The 20,241-nt window shown below is 42.8% G+C and overlaps 1 protein-coding gene across 1 annotated transcript in view; it reads left to right on the top strand.

Annotated features, from left to right (window-relative positions):
• The window catches only part of kiaa0825 (KIAA0825 ortholog), a gene marked incomplete at its 3' end in the record, with an annotated part of 226,214 nt that overhangs the window by 16,296 nt on the left and 189,677 nt on the right, over positions 1 to 20,241 (top strand). Inside the window, exons 4-7 of the mRNA XM_084055537.1 lie at positions 6,979 to 7,153; positions 10,754 to 10,915; positions 12,325 to 12,525; positions 13,256 to 13,604. Of these exons, the coding sequence (XP_083911663.1) occupies positions 6,979 to 7,153; positions 10,754 to 10,915; positions 12,325 to 12,525; positions 13,256 to 13,604 (887 nt within the window). The remainder of the gene's footprint in view (positions 1 to 6,978; positions 7,154 to 10,753; positions 10,916 to 12,324; positions 12,526 to 13,255; positions 13,605 to 20,241) is intronic.

Raw genomic sequence — 20,241 nt, 5'->3', positions numbered from 1 at the left:
GTGCACGTGGGTGCGTGGCTGCGTGCGTATGCTTCGATCCTAGTCCATCCGGCTAGGATGATTGACATGTTTTTCAAGAGGCCTAAAGGAACCATTCCTCCACCGTTTCCTCTCCCTCTCTCTCTCTCTCTCTCTCTCTCTCTCTCCTCCATTCTATTCTACTGCCTCTTTTGTGTCAACTTCCAGCTCGGCGCGTTTCGCCATTACCGGTTTGTCCATTGTCGTACCTCACTTTGATAGTTGAATGGTTTTATTTTCCGCGAGTGCACCCCCCCCACCCCCCCCCACCCCCTTTCCTGTTCATCCCTCCCTTCGCTTCGCTTCTCTTCTCTCTGGGCTTCATTCTCTTTTCTTTTTTCCGTCTCTATCTCTCTGGCGGACGGAGAGGCTGAGCCGACGGCGGGCATGTGGGGTGGAAGTCATCAGGGTTTGGTGGAAGCTTAACCCATTAAGACAGGGAACGCATCTGTGTGTAATTTTAAGATTTGTTTGGCTATTCAAAAATAGCAGATCTACAAGCTCATAGCGCGCACCGAGTGCCACACTACAAGCTTGTAGATCTGCTATTTTTGAAAAATAGTGAAAATAGTGAAAATTTGTGTGAATATTTTTAACTCTGTTACAACTTCTGGGGTTCCCTGGAACTAAATATTTTGAGATGGGGTCCACGGCAAATGCATAAAAAAAAAAACTGTTAGGATTTAAAAGACATTTGTAGAATCCCCCAGAAGCAAAGATTTGAGTCAAAAATGTTCGCCTTAAAAATATATGTATTCAAAGATTTGCACATATTTTCACGTTTTTTTCCAAAAATAGCAGATCTACAAGCTCATAGTGTGGCACTCAGTGCCGTGCTATGAGCTTGTATATCTGCTATTTTTGAATAGCCCAAATAAATCTTAAAATAACACAGATGCGTTCCCGGATTGAATGGGTTAATCCTGCCAAGTTGATTAGGGCTGCAGCTAGCTCTCACTGTGGCGGGGCTAAAGGTCGGAAACGTTGCCGAGAGAGCCGGATGGACTTCTTGACACGGAGCACATCCAAGCCGACTTTATACCTTACAGCGCGCTGCCCTTAAGGAGGGGTAATTGAAAAGAGAGAGGAAAGAAAGAGAATTAGAGGATTGGGGATGGTTTGGAGGCCGTGGAGAGAGAGGGAGAGAGAGAGAGAGAGAGAGAGAGGGAGAGAGAGAGGGAGGGAGAGAGAGAGTACTTTGAAAGTGTATCTACGGATTCACATGGATTAAAGTTCTCAGTTTCTCAGTTGCCACGACTTGATTTCAGTCATTTGGATTCCATAGAAGCCGGCATCACGTCTTCAATGGAAGCATGCCCAATGCACAGAGAATATAGTGCGGTTATTTGTTATTTTTAAGATTAAAGAAGAGTATCTGAAGTGCTCAAACTAGCAATAGAAGAAAACATTTTTGATATACTGAACTCTCCTTTTTTTTTATATATATACCATGATTTTTGTTACCACATTTTTTTACCCAGTGCCAATTTTCTAAGCTGTAATCCTGGCCGCTACTCTCCCTCTGCCAGTCTGGGGAGAGCCCAGAACTGAGCTCATGCTTCCTTCAATGCATGAGGAGTGAGCAGAATGCTGCTTATCACCTGACAGGGGGGAGTTTCCCCGGTAGGACGTAGCGTGTGGAAGGAACACGTTATTCCAACCAGTTCCTTTCCCCTCCATCATGCGCCCCGGCTGACCAGGGGGAGGCAGTTTAGAGTATATACAGTATTTCTTGTGAGGGTATCTACCCTATAGGGGACTCGGGGAGAACATACAAACTCCACACAGAAAGGCCCTTTTGCCAACCCCACCTAGGGTATGGGCACTGATGACACAGAGGAGAGGACACGCTTCCAGTGCCTGCAGTGTCCCCGGCAAGATCGAACCCTGGACCTTCTAGCTGTGAGGCAACAGCGCTACCGACTGCGCCACCGTGCCCCTACTTTTACTTTTAAGTAAAAAGTGTGTGTAGGCTACTTCTTCCATCCCTGGTGAAAGCTGAAGTAGATTGCTCCCGTTCTAATCTGAAATGAACTGAGGATGATGGAATGACCTTCCCTCCCATATCAAACTGGCCCGCCACCATCGAGACTGTTAAATCTGGCCTAAGTCCCACGTTTATACTGTGGCTTTTGATCCCATTTGAGAGTTCTGTGGTCTTTTGCTTTGTTTCACTGTCTGCTGACGTTGCTGCGTTTGTTGTTTATTTAGCTTTTTTAGATTTTCGGCGCAGCACTTTGGTATAACCTTGCTTTGTTGAAATGCGCTATATAAATAAAGTGGATTGAATTGGATCGAGGAAGCGACTGAGTGAGACATCCAGGTGTATGGAGATGAAGAGAGAGGGGAAAGTCAAAGCATCAATCTGTTCCCTCTCCCGTGGCTCCATTTGCAGGTCAAAACTCCGAAGCGGGTCACAATCTGCTCCTGTTGGCTCCATGTGAGTCTCTGTTCCCGGAGATACAGGCCACGTTTTTCTCTCTCTCTCATGACGGGTCCAGAGGATGTAGAAACATCTGGTGGGGGTATAGCAGTAAATGGGAGTACCAGCAAGGCACCACCGCTCCACCCTCCCCTCCACCCTTGTAAAACCGCACATGATGCAAAGAAAATAACTCTTGATTGATTTCAGTGGTACCCCTCAATATCAGTGGTTCCCAGCCATTAATTTACTTAAAAAGTTGAAATATGGAAATAATAGGTTTCTGCCGGACAGTTACAATGCTTTTTTTCCCCCTAATATTTGTTTTCTTTTACAAGAACACCACCTCTCTGAGCACATGTCTGGAGAAGAGAAACTAAAATGAGATAAACCTTCCCCTACCATTAGTACGAAAGGACTAAAACGAAAAGTCCAGAATAAGTCCAAAAGTATACTCAAATGTTTGAAAATAGCCGATCTACAAGCTCACAACGCGTCGCGATGCGACGCGTTGTGAGCTTGTAGATCGGCTATTTTCAAATAGCCTATGTTTAAAATAGGGCTAAAGTGGTTGATGTATGTTTTATAATATAATAATTTATATCTGCAAAGTACAGTTACTAGTAACCAAAGTTTTCAAATAATTAGTGGAGTAAAAGTACAATATTTGCCTCTGAGATGTAGTGGAGTAGAAGTAAAAGTATAGACAATTGGAAATAGACCAGTGATGTAAAAGTACCTCAAAATTGTACTTAAGTACAGTACTTGAGTAAATGTGCTTAGTTACTTTACACCACTGACAACAAGACATGACTGGAAGTTGGGAAGGGATTCCAATATGGGCTCCGTTGTGGCGCTGTATGGGTTCTGTCTCACACACACACTCACACACACACACAACATGCCCGTTGTGCACCGTAACCTGCCTCGCCGTGGCATGGAAACGCCAGGGAAGCCGCGGGAGGGGAGCCATTACGTCTGTTTATTGAACGTCATAAACGGCGGATGTACTGTTTCTGGGCTCCACCCCAGGACTGGAAGAGTGACAGCAGGTTTTCAATGGGCTTCCATCTGTATACTCTCACTACTCACTCCAACGCTGACATTTCTCGGAACTTCATGAAAAGAAATTAAAACTCTTTAAAACATTTAATTAAAGGAAACTTGACAGTGTAGGTGAGTTTTGAAGGTTGGCTTTAAACATGGCAAAGGGTGGGGCCAGCTTTAATGTGAGTTGGGAGAGAGTTCCAAAAGGGGAGGGGACTGCAACTGAGAAAAACCCTGTCACCCCCAAGTTCGTTGTTTTGTCTTGGGAAGGTTGGCAACATCGTATATTGAAATTGTCTTATGGGTGTGGGTGTGCGTCACTGAAATGTAGCATCCGGATTGATTGGCCAACAAAATGTCAGAAAAGTAACATTCGGATTTGATTGGCCAAGCTTCACACGACTTAGTGCTCTGATCGGCGCTATTAGATGTGAGGGCCGCATATCAGCCTGAACATACTTCCCCCCCCCCCCTCGAAAATAGCAGATATACAAGCTCGCAAAGCATCGTGAGCTTGTACTGTAGATCTGTAGATGTACAGTAGATGCTATTTTCTGAAAAATCTTGAAAATGTGTACAAACCTTTGATGTTTCTTTGAAAGCAAACCTTTTTAACTCAACCCTGATAAGCACTTGTACTGTAAGAGTTGAGTCATTACATTTAGTTTGACTCGGTTCCACAGATAAATATTGCGAAAATAGCAGATCTACAAGCTCATAGATCGGCTATTTATTTATATTATTTGACAATTTGGCCAATGTTTGACCAGTAATTATATTATAGTTTCTTAATTACTTTTAATGCAGTAATGGTATTTTTTCCCCTTTTCTTTCTTTTTTTCTAGGTATTTAAAAGGTCTGAAAAGTCCCTAAATTGTCACTTCACTCACTGTCATCTGGGGACCCCCAAAATATCATGTGGGGACCCCCTAGGGTTCCCCGATCCACATGCCCTAACTGTATTGTGTATTTTTTTATGTATTGCGATCGATTTCTATGTCCTGATGGCGGCTTGGTGCAAAATGAATTGTATGTATAGTATGTAAAGTATACATCTAATTGTGACATTACATTTTCATAATCGTGCCATTGTCCCTATCACAACGGTGACTTGTCCAGGTGAGCCTTGGGCTTTTGTGACAACCACATTATCATTGCATGTACTGTACATACTCTTTAATATGGCTTCTGCTCGTCGTACACAAACAAGCATAGATCCATTCATACATATATTTACAAACACAAGTGTGCATGCTGTGAATACATACTGTATGAATAGAAACACACCTTTAACATACATACTGTACTGTACTTATGATGCACACTATACACTATATAGTACACAACACAACATACACCCCTCTCTCTCTCTCTCTCTCTCTCTCTCTCTCTCTCTCTCACCCTCCATCTCTCCAGCAAGGAGGGGGAGAACAGATACCGAGGCATCAACATTAATGAACACAGACGTGTGTGTGTGTGTGTGTGTGTGTGTGTGTGTGTGTGTGTGTGTGTGTGTGTGTGTGTGTGTGTGTGTGTGTGTGTGTGTGTGTGTGTGTGTGCGTGTGCGATGTGAAGTGGTGTTACAGGCATCTGACACAAGCACTCCTTAAGTCTCACGTCTTACTTTACCCTTTGCCATGCACGAACGCCCGCGCACACACACACACACACACACACACACACACACACACACACACACACACACACACACACACACACACACACACACACACACACACACACACACACACACGGTTTGACAGACTGCATCAGCTATTCTCTTTCTCCCTTTAATGTGACAGATTAGAAATGACATCTTCAGACCCGTCATGTTTAGTAATTTCCATGCAAATCAATGCATACGCTTGCCTATGTAAGTGTCTGTGTTTGTGTGTGTGTGTGTGTGCGCGTGGGTGCATGTATGTGTGTGTGTGTGTCTGCATAAATTGGTATGTGTACATTGCCGGTGCATTGCGCATAATTAATGTTGTCTACAGTGTACACAAATTAGTTGTGTACGTACAGCCGTGTGTGTGTGTGTGTGTGTGTGTGTGTGTGTGTGTGTGTGTCTCTGCTTGCTTGTGCATACAAGACAGAGCCAAAGTGCCATTCTCCCATCATGCATCACATGGGTGCGTAGTACCGCGGTGCCCATAAAGACCCTCCTGCCTGCTCCCAGGGCCATGAACGTATCCAGATGTCTTCCAATGGCAACACATTAAATAACCGTTCAATCTGACACACGTTGCTTTCTGAGGGGAGGGAGAAAAACGCAGGGGATAAAATGTTATAGACTGCTACAACTACCCCCGTATCCTCAAGATTGAAACACGGCTGCTATGGCTCCCTCTCTCTCTCTCTCTCTCTCTCTCCCTCTCTCTCTCTCTTTCTTTTAGTAGGCAGATGAAGCGTCTCTCTTTATTCTCCCGGCAACCAACTTGCTGACTGACACAAAAAAGAAAAGAAAACAACCCCGTGTGTCTTGTCGAGTAGTGTGGGATGTGTGCCCGTGTTGTGTGCAATGTCTACGCGCGATGGCACGCGGGCGGGCGGCCGTGCGGGGACGCAGGAATCCGTGCAGGCGGCCGATAAAAAAAACAAAAAAAACACGGGTATACACACCGGTAAAAACACCAAAACGGATCACTTGTGGTTGTGACAGTTGCAGCTCGTATAAAGAACGGCGCTTTGCCCAGAAGCGACCGACCTGCTGTGGTTGTAAAGAAAGAAACGCACAAGCGGCTCAAGCTATAGGTTCAAGCATTAAACATGCACACTGCTGCCTTAGAGTCGCTGAAGGCGCTGTCTGTTAAATTAATCGGCGGCACTTTGGGCAACACGAAGGCCTGTTCAAATACTGTTCCGTGTGTGGGACCTCTGACACACATACATGCGTGTGTATATATATATATATATATATATATATATATATATATATATATATATATATATATATATATATATATTCCGTATAACCCATGGTTCCCCCAATAAGCGGCCTGCTTATTGGGGGAACCATGGGTTGTACGGTTGACCGAAGTGCCTCAGGGCTTTATACTTGTGTCTTTTCTATTTTCTGTTGTTTTTTTAAACCAAATGTCTTCGCCAAATGTGTGTAGATCTGCTATTTTTGGCTGATGTTCTCCAACAGAAAATGGATGCTTGGGTTTAAGCAACTCAGCATCCATTTTCAGCCAAAAATAGCAGATCTACAAGTGTTTTTGGCCTACAAAGACCCAACTCGGGTTCAGTGTATGAATGACACTTTTCACGATAAATGAAAATCTCTGCGATATGATTATTGTGAGCATTGTTTACAGCAGTAAATAACAACGACGATTATTGTCCCATCGCCTATAGTTTGGGAACCACTGGTCTACTCGTCTTGCTACTGGGAGTCTACCTGTCTAACCACTCTGTCCTCCTCTACCTGTCTAACAACTCTAGACTGTCCTCCTCTACCTGTCTAACAACCCTGTCTTCCTCGGCAGCATTGAACAGAGTCTAAAGGACCTCCAGGCCTCCAGGATGGGAGACGGTCCCGGGTCAACGGACCGCCCGCCCAGCCCCTCAGAATGTCTGCAGTGGCTCAACCCGCGGTCCCCCGGCGCAGTCAGGCCCTCTACGGCGGGACACCAGGAAGTCATGGACTTCCTCAAAGCTCTGGTAAAAACATTCACATAATACCGTGTATACGGGCAGCGATTCCCAAACCTTTTTTTCCCCCCTTGGAGACCACCCTTCTTACATCTGACAAAAGATGAGACCCCCCCACAGGCATGCACGTACACACACACACACACGCGCACACGCACACGCACACGCACACGCACACGCACACACTGTAACTGTATTATTATCGTTGCTGTCGGTCAGAAACCTCCTATCTCTAACCTTTTGTGTTCTTTTGTGTGTAAATGAACGCCTTACTTGACCATACAGTACTACAGCGTCACAGAAAAGCATCAAAAGTAGCAGATCTGCAAGCTCGAAACGTGCGCGAAGCGACACGTTTTAAGCTTTAAGATCTGTTACTTTCGTTTTTCTGAATTTGAATCCTTGAAAGTAACAGTTTTGGACATATAAGGTTTCGACCGGACAGAGACGATATACTTGTACGAGGAATAGCGAAAAGCCTATCATTACACACACAAAAAAAAGTTGCTTCAGCGGTTCTTTGGGATTCTTGTGGTGCTATATAGCACCACAGTGGTTCTTAACTTAAGTGGTTCTTTGGGTGGTTGTGGTGCCTCAGCGGTTCTTCAGTGGTTCTTTGGGATTGTTGAGGTGCTATAGCACCTCAGTACAATTACTGAAGTCCTATGTATATATATATATATATATATATATATGTATATATATATATGTATATGTATATATATATATATATATATATATATATATATATATGTATATGTATATGTATATGTATATGTATATGTATATGTATATATATATGTATATGTATATGTATATGTATATATATATGTATATGTATATGTATATGTATATATATATATATATGTATATATATATATATGTATATATATATATATATATATATATATATATATATATATATATATATATATATATATATATATATATATATATATATATATATATATATATATATATATATATATATATATATATATATATATATATATATATCTAGGACACTGGACACATGAGACATTTTAGTTCATCATCAATAAGTACCTATTACTCTGGCAATAGCCTCCAGGAAACTGAAGAAAACTACAAATGGCTGCCAAGTCAAAGTTCACCATGCAGGGTGTCATGTTACAAAACAACAGATCTACAAGCTAGCAACGCGTCTCATCGCGACACGCTGCAAGCTTGTAGATCTGTCCTGTTTGAGAATCGACGCTGAGAGCAGAAGAGACGCTGCACCACAGCGCGAGCTTTGAAGTTTGTTGCGAGCGGGACGGTCCAATCCTCTTGAGAATAAAATAATGAAACTGCGTCATCGTTGATTCATCAAGAAGATAGAAGAAACCAGCTTAAAGAAGAGGGATTTTTTTAGGTGAGTGTTTAATGGCAAAGAATGTGGCTTTTGACGTTAGTAGGGAAACTTTGTTTTGGTAATTTGCTATTTTGTACCGCGTTTTTGTCGTGTATTCTGGTGGCTTTGAATGGTGATTGGTGATGGTGATAATGGCTGTAATGGATATTAAGTATGTTAACAATGAGCCTCCCATGTGGCAAAAACACAGACTTTAACTAGACGTATCTTGATAGGTACAGTTGCCCAAATGATAATATTATTAGAACCATTTTGTGGCTGTCAACAGAGTTTAACAACTGTCAACCTGGCGTCCCTATTTTGGACATGTCATTATAAGTGAAAGAGGGAAAATACCCTATTTACACCACAACGGTCGCATAGTGACATGTGAGCTTGTAGATAATATATTTTGCTTTAGTACTATGGTGGTTCTCAAAGTGGGGTCTGGGGGCTTAAAGGGCTGTCAGTGGGCCCCAAGCAAAATGAGTTAAAATAGCATTAAAATTAGTTTGACCGCCAAAACCCTATTTTATAGTCGCCCTATTTATCCATTTACATTATTTATGTATAACTGAGTAGGTATTGGTATGAAAGTGTTAATGCATCACATTGAAGATTATTTAGGCTAGTGTTTATTTTATCCATTGTCTAGATTTTAAGTAAGGAAACCCCCTATATTCATAGCCCACTTACCTACAAATTTTCACATATTAGGTTTAGTTCTACTTTCATTGGTTTCTCATAAGAATAAATAAGCTATATTAGTGGATTTCATACATTGTGATTGCCTCCTAAAAACAGAGTTTTTTTTTTTGAGATGCTGATGGAGATTACCAGAATAGTAATTTCTTTAGCTACTGATGATTTTATTTTGATATAAATTAGCATGCTGATTATATGGTTATAGGCTAACATTCATCCTATTTAGTACAGTAATGTGTTAATTGTCTCCTTATTGATCTGTACCCAGTATTACAGTTACTGTAAGAGGTGTAAGGTAAACCTTATTGGACACTTGTATTGCAATACCGGTATTTTCATCAGTCGATTTGAGTATGCAATTGATCGTTAATCAGACATCAGCCAAAATGTTAATATTGTGCATCACTAATTTCAGTAGTAGTATGAAGTTGAATTTGCCTTTCAAATAAAATGTGAGACAAGATGGTTAATGCTATTCCCTCTTCCCCAGGGCCAAGCTCAGACCAGCACTTCTGGCATGTCAACAGCAATGCAGTATGACCACATCGCGCTCACATTGGATGGCCAGGTGATCACAGATGAGAGTGAGGACATCGCCATGGCACTAGGACTCCTATTGTGTGTATATTTTGTGTTCAGAATCCAGTACTCTAAAGGACTGAACAAGACACTGACCTTTTTGGAGTTGTGTTGTTCTGAAATTGAAGGACACAGGCAAACTTCCTGTCACAGTAAAAAAGAATGTACAACTCCATCTGTGAGTAGCTTGTAGGCGTCAGTATTCTCTCTAGATTTTGTCCTGACGTTTCAGCACTGATGTTCAAGTTAGCGACATTGAGTGTATATTTAGTAATGATATAGAGGATATTTGTATCATAGTTTTATTAATACATTATTTATTTGCTGAAATAAATAAAACTTTTGAAAAGGTTATGTATTGTGTCTCTCAGTATGCATCTAGTACAGGACTCCCGAATCTTTTAAGCCCTATTTAGTAAGAAATTATCAATATGTTTGAGTGTGATTTAGAAGCATATTAAGTAATCTATGGTGGTATTTGGCATGATTTAATTGCCGTACTATACTGTAAACAATATAGTGCTATTTGGCACCTCTAGTGGTGCTATATAGCACATTTGTGGTTCTAATTAGCACCATTTGACAAAGGTATATAGTACCTTTAAAGATTGGTGCTACTGTATATAGCACCAAAAACGGTTCTCCTATGATTACGAGCCAAATAACCGATTTGGTGCTATTTAACACTGTTTGTTTTTAGTGTGTAGTAAGTTGAAAGTAGACTTATCAGGAGGGGACAACTCCATGATCTAACTTAGCCTTTGTATTGAATGAGTTTCATTTTACACTCTCAAGAGTTACAGATCTATAAGGGTCCATTTGGTTACCAACTCTCCATCATTTAGCTGGGGACCACCCTGGAACTCCCTCAAGGACCACTGGTTGAGAACCACTGAGTTAGAACAATAGCATCATAATGCAGATGTGTACGTGTCCTCTCTCCTCCACCCCAGGTTCAGTACCTCAGGTCTGCAGAGGAGGGCAGAGAGGAGGTCACCCTGCAGTTACTGATGGATCTGTCCTCCCAGTGCGGTGTCTCCTTCCCCTGCACCTCCTCCTCCTCCTCCTCCTCAGTTCCCATGGTCCACGCTGTCAGAGACGAGTGCTCCATGGAGGTGAATGCATTTTATTTTCATTTCATTTTTCATGCAATGCAAATCTGAAATGTTTAATTTCATTGGGAATGAAAAACTAACCTGACCTGATATTACACATACCTCCTCAATGTAAATCAACTTGGCAGCCAAGATCAACCTCTCCAAGGAATATGTACTATTGATTATAGTTTTATTAGACTTACGATCATAGAAATCTGATCACAGAAACATTATTTTTTAATGTATATTTTTGGTGTCTTTTTGCCTTTAATCGATAGGACAGTGGTTAACCCATTCAATCCGGGAACGCATCTGTGTCACTTTAGATTTATTTGGCTATTCAAAAATAGCAGATATACAAGCTCATAGCACGGCACCGAATGCCACGCTATGAGCTTGTAGATCTGCTATTTTTTTTTTAATCGTGAACATTTTTGCAAATCTTTGAATATATACAGTATATACATTTTTAACTCAAATCTTTACTTCTAGGGGTCTAGTTTAATAACCACTGATGTTATAGCAACATATGTTTAAAAAAAAAAAAAACAGAAGCAAAGATTTGAGTTAAAAGCGATGAGCTTTGTCAGATTTGTCTTGTTATGTCTTGTTATTTTGTTTTTGGATGAACTTTTTAGGAAATTGTTGTATTTTAGTTAGATAGAAGAGCATACAGAGATGAGAAGGAGAGCTTAGACAGGAGGGGGTACGATGTACAACACATGTTTCATGTGGGAATGAAATCAAAGATGGCCCTTGGCGTTCCACAGCTTTGTCTGTTGTTGTATGGCTGTATGTCTGCTGTAGTGTACCGTCTATTTTTATCTTGTGTAATCCATCAGTGTGAGCTGTGCATTTACACACGTCAGCACTTTTGTGTCTATTGTTAGAAGATGCTATTTTGATGGGTTGTTACGGCATCACATGCCAACGTCAATTCCATGTGTCTGCAAATCACGCTCCTCAATCAAACGTGTGTGAGTCTGATGCCTGTCAGAACAAACACTCTATAGCAATTATTACTATCTCAATATAGAGCTTTAACCTTTTAACAAAAACACTTTAGTTTTAACCCAGAAATATCATTTACCCTAACTTTAAGCACTTAAACCCTAAATACTTGACTGGGGGGCCCCCAGAGGTCTATACTTGGTCAGCTTCCTTTTTCTCTCTACAACACAGGGTCTTTAATGTTTTTCAGACCAAGGACCCCCTAGCTGAGAGAGAGAGAAGTAGGGACCCTCACTACATATTGTATAAAATTGTGTTGCAGATTAAACTATTTCTTCTATTTCATAGATAGCTTCATAGACTTGTTTGACAGCAAATATCTTTGTCAAAAACCATTATGTAAGCACACATGTGAGCTTGTAGATCTTGTATTCATTGACTTAATTGGATTATTCTCTCCTTCATTATCTGTATAGTTTCAGGAGGTGTGGGACGACGTGCGTCTCCTGCTACGGCGCCGCCTACTGGACCGGCTGTCCTCCTGCAGCCCAGAGCAACGTGGTCCAGAGTCCAGACCGACGGCGGCGTCCGCTGCTCTGTCCGTCTCTGAGCGCGTCCGCTGTCTCCAGGAGCTCTGCTTCCTCTATCCCCAGGCTGAGGTCCTCGCACGCTACCAGGTACAACCTGAAAAAAAACACTGTCAATGAATCACTGGGACATTTTGTTCTTATTCTTGAAAAAAGGTCATGATCGTAACTTGGACTGTGAATCATCTGCTATCTCACGATTCTATTCCGATTCTTGGGGTCACGATTCGATTATGAATCCATTTTTTTTCTCACATTTTATTGCATTCCTAAGCCAATAATTTGATTACGATCTCCTACCGGCTAATGTATCCGTTAGGTGACCCAAAGTCGATTATTAAATAATGTTGTGTCTCCTACCGGAAATACACCTGGTCATCAAATTATTGGCTTAGAAATGCGACAAAAACAAAAAATAATCAATGAATTCAAGGCTTCATGGGATGAACTACTCCTTTAAGTATAGTTCTATTTGATGCAGAAACACAACATAATTGCCTTGATGCAAGTAACATTAACGAGTGTCAACGAGCATCAGCTGGACAGTGACACACACACTTTCATTTTTCCCCATAAAGCCCTTGAATATGACTGAAGACATGACAATGTTTACTGTGATAATGGTAATCTTACATTTCCTATCACAAACACCATAGAGTAAGAACTCCTGTAACTTTTACTGTTTAACTTTTTTTTTTATAAATTTTTGGAAATTGTGAATAGATTTTGAATCGTTGATAATAAGAATAGATTTTTTCCAACAACCCTAATCGTGGCAGCCCCTACCTGTTAACCATCTGCTCCTGTCCTCTCCATCCAGGCTGTAAGGAGCCAGTGGGCTGTGGACCTCCTGCGTTCCGCACTGACCTCCACCCCTACCCAGGGCGGCGGTGGTGGTGAGACCGGCTTCGACAGGCTGGCGACTGGCTTCCGCTCGGCGGCACCGGCCCTGGCGGCGGCCATCGGAGACGAGTTCCGCGTGCTGGCGGGGGCGGGGCTGGCGGTGGAGCCGCACGCCACGCTGGCGTTCCTCAACGCCACACACCTGGACGCCGTGGCCCGGGAGCTGGCCTCCGCCATGGAGAGAGAGCGCGAGACCGCCCTGAAGGACAACACCGTGCTCAGCGGCAGGACCAGGAAGTGTTCTGCCCGCTCCACGGCCACCGTAGGTCAGTTACTGCGCCGTTGTCTGTCTTCCAGTGGTGGAAAGTAACTAATTACATTTACTTAAGTACTGTACTGTACAATTTTGAGGTATTTGTACTTCTACTCCACTACATATCAGAGGCAAATTTGTACTTTTACTCCACTACAAGTATTTGACAGCTTTAGTTGTTAGTTACTTTGCAGATTTAGAATATTATCACAAAACATACATTAACCACTTCAGCCCTATATATATTTCGGCCATTTGAAAATAGCAGATCTACAAGCTCACAATGCGTTGCGATGCGACATATTGTGAGCTTGTAGATCTGCTATAGATCTAGCAAAAGATTTTTATACATTAGTGTGAAATAGGACGTTCTGCACAATGAGTACTTTTACTTTTGGTACTTTAAGTATATTTTGATGCCAATCCTTTTGTACTTTTACTGAGTACATTTTCATTGCGGGACTTTTACTTGTAACAGAGTACTTCTACACTGCAGTACTGATACTTTCACTTGAGTAAAAGATGCGAGTACCTTTTCCACACTGCTTTCTTTTCCCGTTTGTTCTTGTCTTACAATAGTAGATCAGCTAGATTCTCCACTTCAGTGGCTCTCAAACTTTTTCAAGTCAAGGACCCCCACATTGATATGTATTTGGCCGCGGAGCCCCATCTGAAAAGCTTTTGTGCCAGAGACCCCCAAAAGAGAACATAATGCGTACATGTTTTTCTAAATTCCTTTTAAATAGCAGATGTACAAGCTCGCAGCACAGCACGAAACTATAAAAATTGTGCATTTTCTGTCAGAAATAGTTATACATCCTTATAGGAAAGGTTAGCTTGGTATACACTTTTGAAACAGTTGACAGCAGTATTTCAATGTTTTGCAATCACTTGGTATAACCGCCCCCCCCCCCCCCCCCCCCCTCTCTCTCTCTCTCTCTCTCTCTCTCTCTCTCTCTCTCTCTCTCTCTCTCTCTCTCTCTGTCTCACCCCCCTCCTCCCCTGCCGTGGAGGGCCCAAGGATTTGATCTCTCTCCCTCACGTGGTCTTTGCGTTGGGGTTTTGTCCTCTCTCTCTCTCCTCATCCATATAGCATGCGGCGGTGTGAAGAGTGCCAGTGCCAAGGTTTCTTTTTCCCCCAGTGTTGCCGTTTTTTATGCTACAATTGTTCCCTTCCCACATCTCAATTCTACCTTATACCTAGCATTTCTTAACCAACACATTGGGAGAAGAATACAGTAGCTTGTGGAGGAGGTCAAGGCCTCTGTAAATAAACACTGTTTCTTTCCAATCTATCTATTTACCACATCATGCTTCGTGTGTCACCGCTGTAAGACCCGGCAACACCACGTCCAAGGTCGTATTCAATGTTTATCCCCCCCCCTCCTCCTTAACGTATTCCATTCCTCTGCGTGCCGTCGACAGTATATAGTACGTGTTGTCTGGCGTCCAAGGTTTTGTGTTGGTTTTATCTCGGCTGCCGAACATATTCTGCCTCTCCCTGCTGCTGCTACTACTATGTAAAATGGTAAATGGTGCATTTATATAGCGCTTTTATCCAAAGCGCTTTACATAGATTGTGCATTACATTCACCCATTCATTCACACACTGATGGCGGAGGAAACCATGCAAGGCACCAACCTTCTCCTCGGGAGCAATTAGGGCTTCAGTGTCTTACTCAAAGACACTTCGACACTAATACTGTGGGAGCCCGGGATCGAACTGGGAACCTCACGGTTGCCATCCGACCATTCTACCCCTGAGCCACTGTCGCCTGGAATAAGAAACCTCTTATCTCCATAATTTTTGTGTATTTTCGTAAAGTAATGCCCTACCTGATCAAAGTACAGCGTCACACAAAAGCATCAAAAGTAACAGATCCGCAAGCTCGAAACGTGGCGCGAAGCGACGCGTTTCGAGCTTGTAGATCTGCTACTTTTGATGCTTTTGAATTTGAATCCTGAAAAGTAACAGTTTTGGACATATGAGGTTTCCACCTCGACGGAGACGATATTCTCTGCAGATGTAACAATGTTACAATGATTCTTCCTTTTTTTGTAATTTAGAGATCACTCTTTGTAGCAAGACGTCAGGGGAACAAGATAACGATTGGTCTTAACCTTCACCTCCTACTTATGTAGAGAGAGAGAGAGAGAGAGAGAGAGAGAGAGGGAGAGGGAGAGGGAGAGAGGGAGAGGGAGAGAGATTGGAGCACAAGCGTGAGAGCCGAGGTTCAACATCATGTTCTCGACCTTGTTACCTAGCAGGGATGGAATGCTCGGAGTAATATTCATAGGTGCGGGGTTGTGTGTGTCTGAGTGTGTGTGTGTGTGCGTGCGTGTGTGCGTGTGCCGTGCATGCATCGGTGGGGGCTTATACAATATGTGCCACCTCCCCTGTGTAGAGAGCAGAAAGCATGGCAGTGCCATGGAGCAAGCTGTGACTAGATGTACGTTGGGGGACTAGAGAGAGAGAGAGAGAGAGAGAGAGAGAGAGAGGAGCACGTCGGGGCGCACTTCCTTCCACTCCCCGTGTTCGTTTGTTTCATATTGGCCTATTTACAGCTTGCTGAGGGTGAAGATTCACCGTGAGAGAGAAAAGAGAGACTAGAAAGTGTGTGTGTGTGTGCGTGCGTGCGTGCGTGCGTGGGTGTGTGTGTGTGTGTGTGTGCGTGTGTGCATGTGTGTGTGTGTGCGTGTGTGCGTGATTGCGTGATTGCGTGCGCGCCATTGTTTACTTTTTCAAAACGGTGCATATGTCAGCTTCCCCCGCGAGATGGAGCGGAGAGTGCTTTTACATCTGCCATTCTTCTACACACACACACACACACACACACACACACACACACACACACACACACACACACACTCGCGCGCACACGCACCATTCCTCTCCTCTCCTCTCCTCTCCATCTCTCCTCTTTGGTCTTTATACTCTCCTCTCTCTCCTTAAATCCGAGATGAGAGGAGGCAGTCGCCGGTAATTGGCCGTGCGTCAGTCGGCCCGTTTGATGGGCGCCACACACACACACACACACACACACACACACACACACACACACACACACACACACACACACACACACACACACACACACACCTACGTTACCGCTCAACAAACCGTCAAATGTTAGTTCCGCAGGCGGGAACGCCAGGGACCCGTGCTGTGTGTAATGACGCTAAAATGGAGCCGTTTTGCCCGCTCTGGTGTTGTGTAGGTGTGTGTGCATATTTTTGCTGTCAGGCAGAAACCTCTTATCTCCATATTTTAACTTTTGGGGTGTTTCCGTAAATTAACGCCGCTACTTGATATATCATACTACGGCGTCAGACAAAAGCATCAAAAGTAGCAGATCCGCAAACTCGAAACCGCATTTTGAGCTTTATAGATCTGCTGCTTTTGTTATTTTTGAATTTGAATCATGAAGAGTAACAGTTTTTGGACCTAATGAGGTTTCCACTCGACAGAAACGATGTACTGTATCTGTGTCCTAGTGTGTGTGTGTGTACGTGTTTGTGTGCTTATATTACTATGCTTGTGACGACCCATGATGTCCCCACAAGTATAGTACAATTTTGTGACACAGATATTGTGTGAGCCACCACTTTCCTGGTCCTTCTCACAAGAAAGAAAAAGTTGTTTTATGGTTAAAAAAAGATTGTTGTGTGTGTGTGTGTGTGTGTGTGTGTGTGTGTGTGTGTGTGTGTGTGTGTGTGTGTGTGTGTGTGTGTGTGTGTGTGTGTGTGTGTGTGTGTGTGTGTTTATGTGTGTGTATACCAGCTGCGATACAACTTTGGGAGCTGCATGTGGGATTAAGGTTTTTCTGTTCCGCTACTAAAATACACACGCCACACTGTATGTACACAGCTCTCCAGTAGCCGTCATGTGTACATGTATACCGTACTGTACTGTACATGCTGTATGCACCTTATTCACCACCATGACTGAACCTCCATACCGCCCACTGCCATAATTGTCAAGGCAATTAAGATGGTGGAGTTGAGGGGAGAAAAATAAATAAAACTGTGGGCCCGCCTGTATTTACATAAACATATCCTAGAGCTCTGTCTCTTTCAGTTCAGCACAGCGGTGTGTCACTGTCCAGCTGACGCTCATTGATGCTCGTTAGTGTTGCTTTCATCAAGGCAATTATGTTGTGTTCTCTGCATCAAATAGAACTACTGTACACATAATCTAAGATACCATCAAAGCCAGTGACCCTCTCTGGTATTACATAAGTTCTTGTTTGAGCTGTTGGAAATAACTAGGCTTCACTACTGGTTGTTAACGTCCAGATGACAACAATATGACTGTTGTGAATTAAAATAGATACAACTGATTCTGATTTTTTATTTTCGAATCGTGACCCTGATTGAAGATTCTCAAAAGTGGAGGGGGGGGGGGGGGCTATGTTTCAAATGGATCTAATAGAGTACCGAAATCACCTGACGTCACTCCCGCTACCGCTGGGTCACAGAGTTATTTTTTGTATTGGAATTCCCATAGGCACATCTTAGATCACGTCATATAAGAACTGTGTTCCGAAAATAAACAAATCAGCCCAGCGAAAAATAGCAGATGGACAAGCTCCAAACGTGTTGCTTCGCGCCACGTTTCGAGCTTGTAGATCTGCTATTTTTGTTTTATTATGGAGATTCTGCCCGACGACAGCAACAGTATGTATGTAGGTATATTTTGATAGGACCGTGCCTTGGGGGCGGGGGGGGGGGGGTGGCTGCCGTGACTCCCCAGGGTGCTGTTGCTGTCTGTGGCGTCAGCCCCCGTCGAACCATCCAACCGTTTAACAACGTTCAAGAAACCCCCCCCCCCCGACAGATGTGAGGAGGGAGGGGTCTCAGCCCCCTCCTCCTTTTCTCTCTCGCTCTTCTTCCTCTCTTTATTTCTCCACTGTGTGTGTGTGTGTGTGTGTGTGTGTGTGTGTGTGTGTGTGTGTGTGTGTGTGTGTGTGTGTGTGTGTGTGTGTGTGTGTGTGTGTGTGTGTGTGTGTGTGTGTGTGAGACCAGGTCTGTCGGTCAGGAACAATGCAAAGCTTTAAAAACCTTCCACTGACACACCTCACTGAATGTCTGCAGGGGTGTGTGTGTGTGTGTGTGTGTGTGTGTGTGTGTGTGTGTGTGTGTGTGTGTGTGTGTGTGTGTGTGTGTGTGTGTGTGTGTGTGTGTGTGTGTGTGTGTGTGTGTGTGTGTGTGTGTGTATACCCATGCACATCGGTGGTGTGAGTGCGTGCACATGCGAGCGATTGTGTGTTATTGCATGTGCATGTGCATGTGCATGTGCATGTGCATGTGCATGTGCATGTGCATGTGCATGTGCATGTGGGATGCAAGTATTGGACTGTACAAGCTACAGAGTTTAAAACAAAACATTTTTTGTTAAAAGGTTGAAGCAGTATATTGTGATAGTAATCATCATTGCTATAGAGTGTTTGTTCAGTAACAGGGTTCTCCATGTCTCTCCAGCTCTTTATTAAACAGAACATGTTCAGGTGGGTGACACATCTTCAGCCAATCAGCAGAGAGTACCCATTTATCAGCTTCAATTGTATAGTGTTCCAGTTCAAATTTCTTTCTGCTCATTTCTTTGTGTCATCACTTCCAATTTCACTTGTTTAATCTATATCCTGTGTGAGTTCTCTCTCCCCTGATTGGATAAAATTGGTATCCCGACCTGAACATTAATGTTCTGTTTAATCAAGAGCTGGAGAGACGAGGAGCCTCCTGTTACTGAACAAACACTCTACAGCAATGAGTACTATCACAATATAAAGCGATGTAACACTTATTTTTGCAAAATCACGTACCCTACCTTTAAAACGAAGTAAAGACAACCTCATAAAATGTTGATACATCTTTTTCTCTCGTTGGGTCAAAGTCAATTACCACCCACTTAATGAGGGTGTAAGTGATCATGTTGACCCTCGTTCTGTAGCAGAATATTTCTCATAAATGTTGCATCATGCAGACCGACGCTAGGGGACGTATACGGACGGTACAGGCATACAGTTCACATCAATAATTTAACCACATGCTGCCTCCATCCACACCGCCACACATAATGCTTTACGGGATCGTTATGATCACGTGTGTTATATAGCCTAACCCTCTGTGTGTGTGTGTGTGTGTGTGTGTGTGTGTGTGTGTGTGCGTGCATGGCGTACGTACACATATGTGTGCGTGTGCGTGTGTGCGTGTGTCAGTGGTGGAAAAAGTACTCAAATGTTTTACTTAAGTGAAAGTATCAATACTGCAATGTAGGAATACTCTGTTACAAGTAAGAGTCCGGAATTAAAAACTTCACTTTCACTTGCGTAAAAATTTACAAAAGTATTGGTATAAAAATGTACTTAAAGTACCAAAAGTAAAAGTACTCATTGTGCAGAATATTCCATTCCACATGTTAAAAATGTATTAATAATATTTTGAAAATAGCAGATCTACAGGTTCACAATGTGTCGCATCGCTATGCATTGTGAGCTTGTAGATCTGCTATTTTAAAATGGCTGAACTATATATACTAGGGTTCAAGTGGCTAGCGTGTTTTGTAATAATAATCAAAATCTACAAAGTAACTTGTGACTAAAGTTTTCAAATAATTGTAGTGGAGTAAAAAGTACAATATTTGCCTCTGA

Source organism: Gymnoscopelus microlampas, assembly GCF_963454915.1.
Source record: "Gymnoscopelus microlampas genome assembly, chromosome: 4".
In the NCBI taxonomy this organism is placed as follows: Eukaryota; Metazoa; Chordata; class Actinopteri; order Myctophiformes; family Myctophidae; genus Gymnoscopelus; species Gymnoscopelus microlampas.
This window is presented reverse-complemented; position numbering and strand designations above follow the sequence as displayed.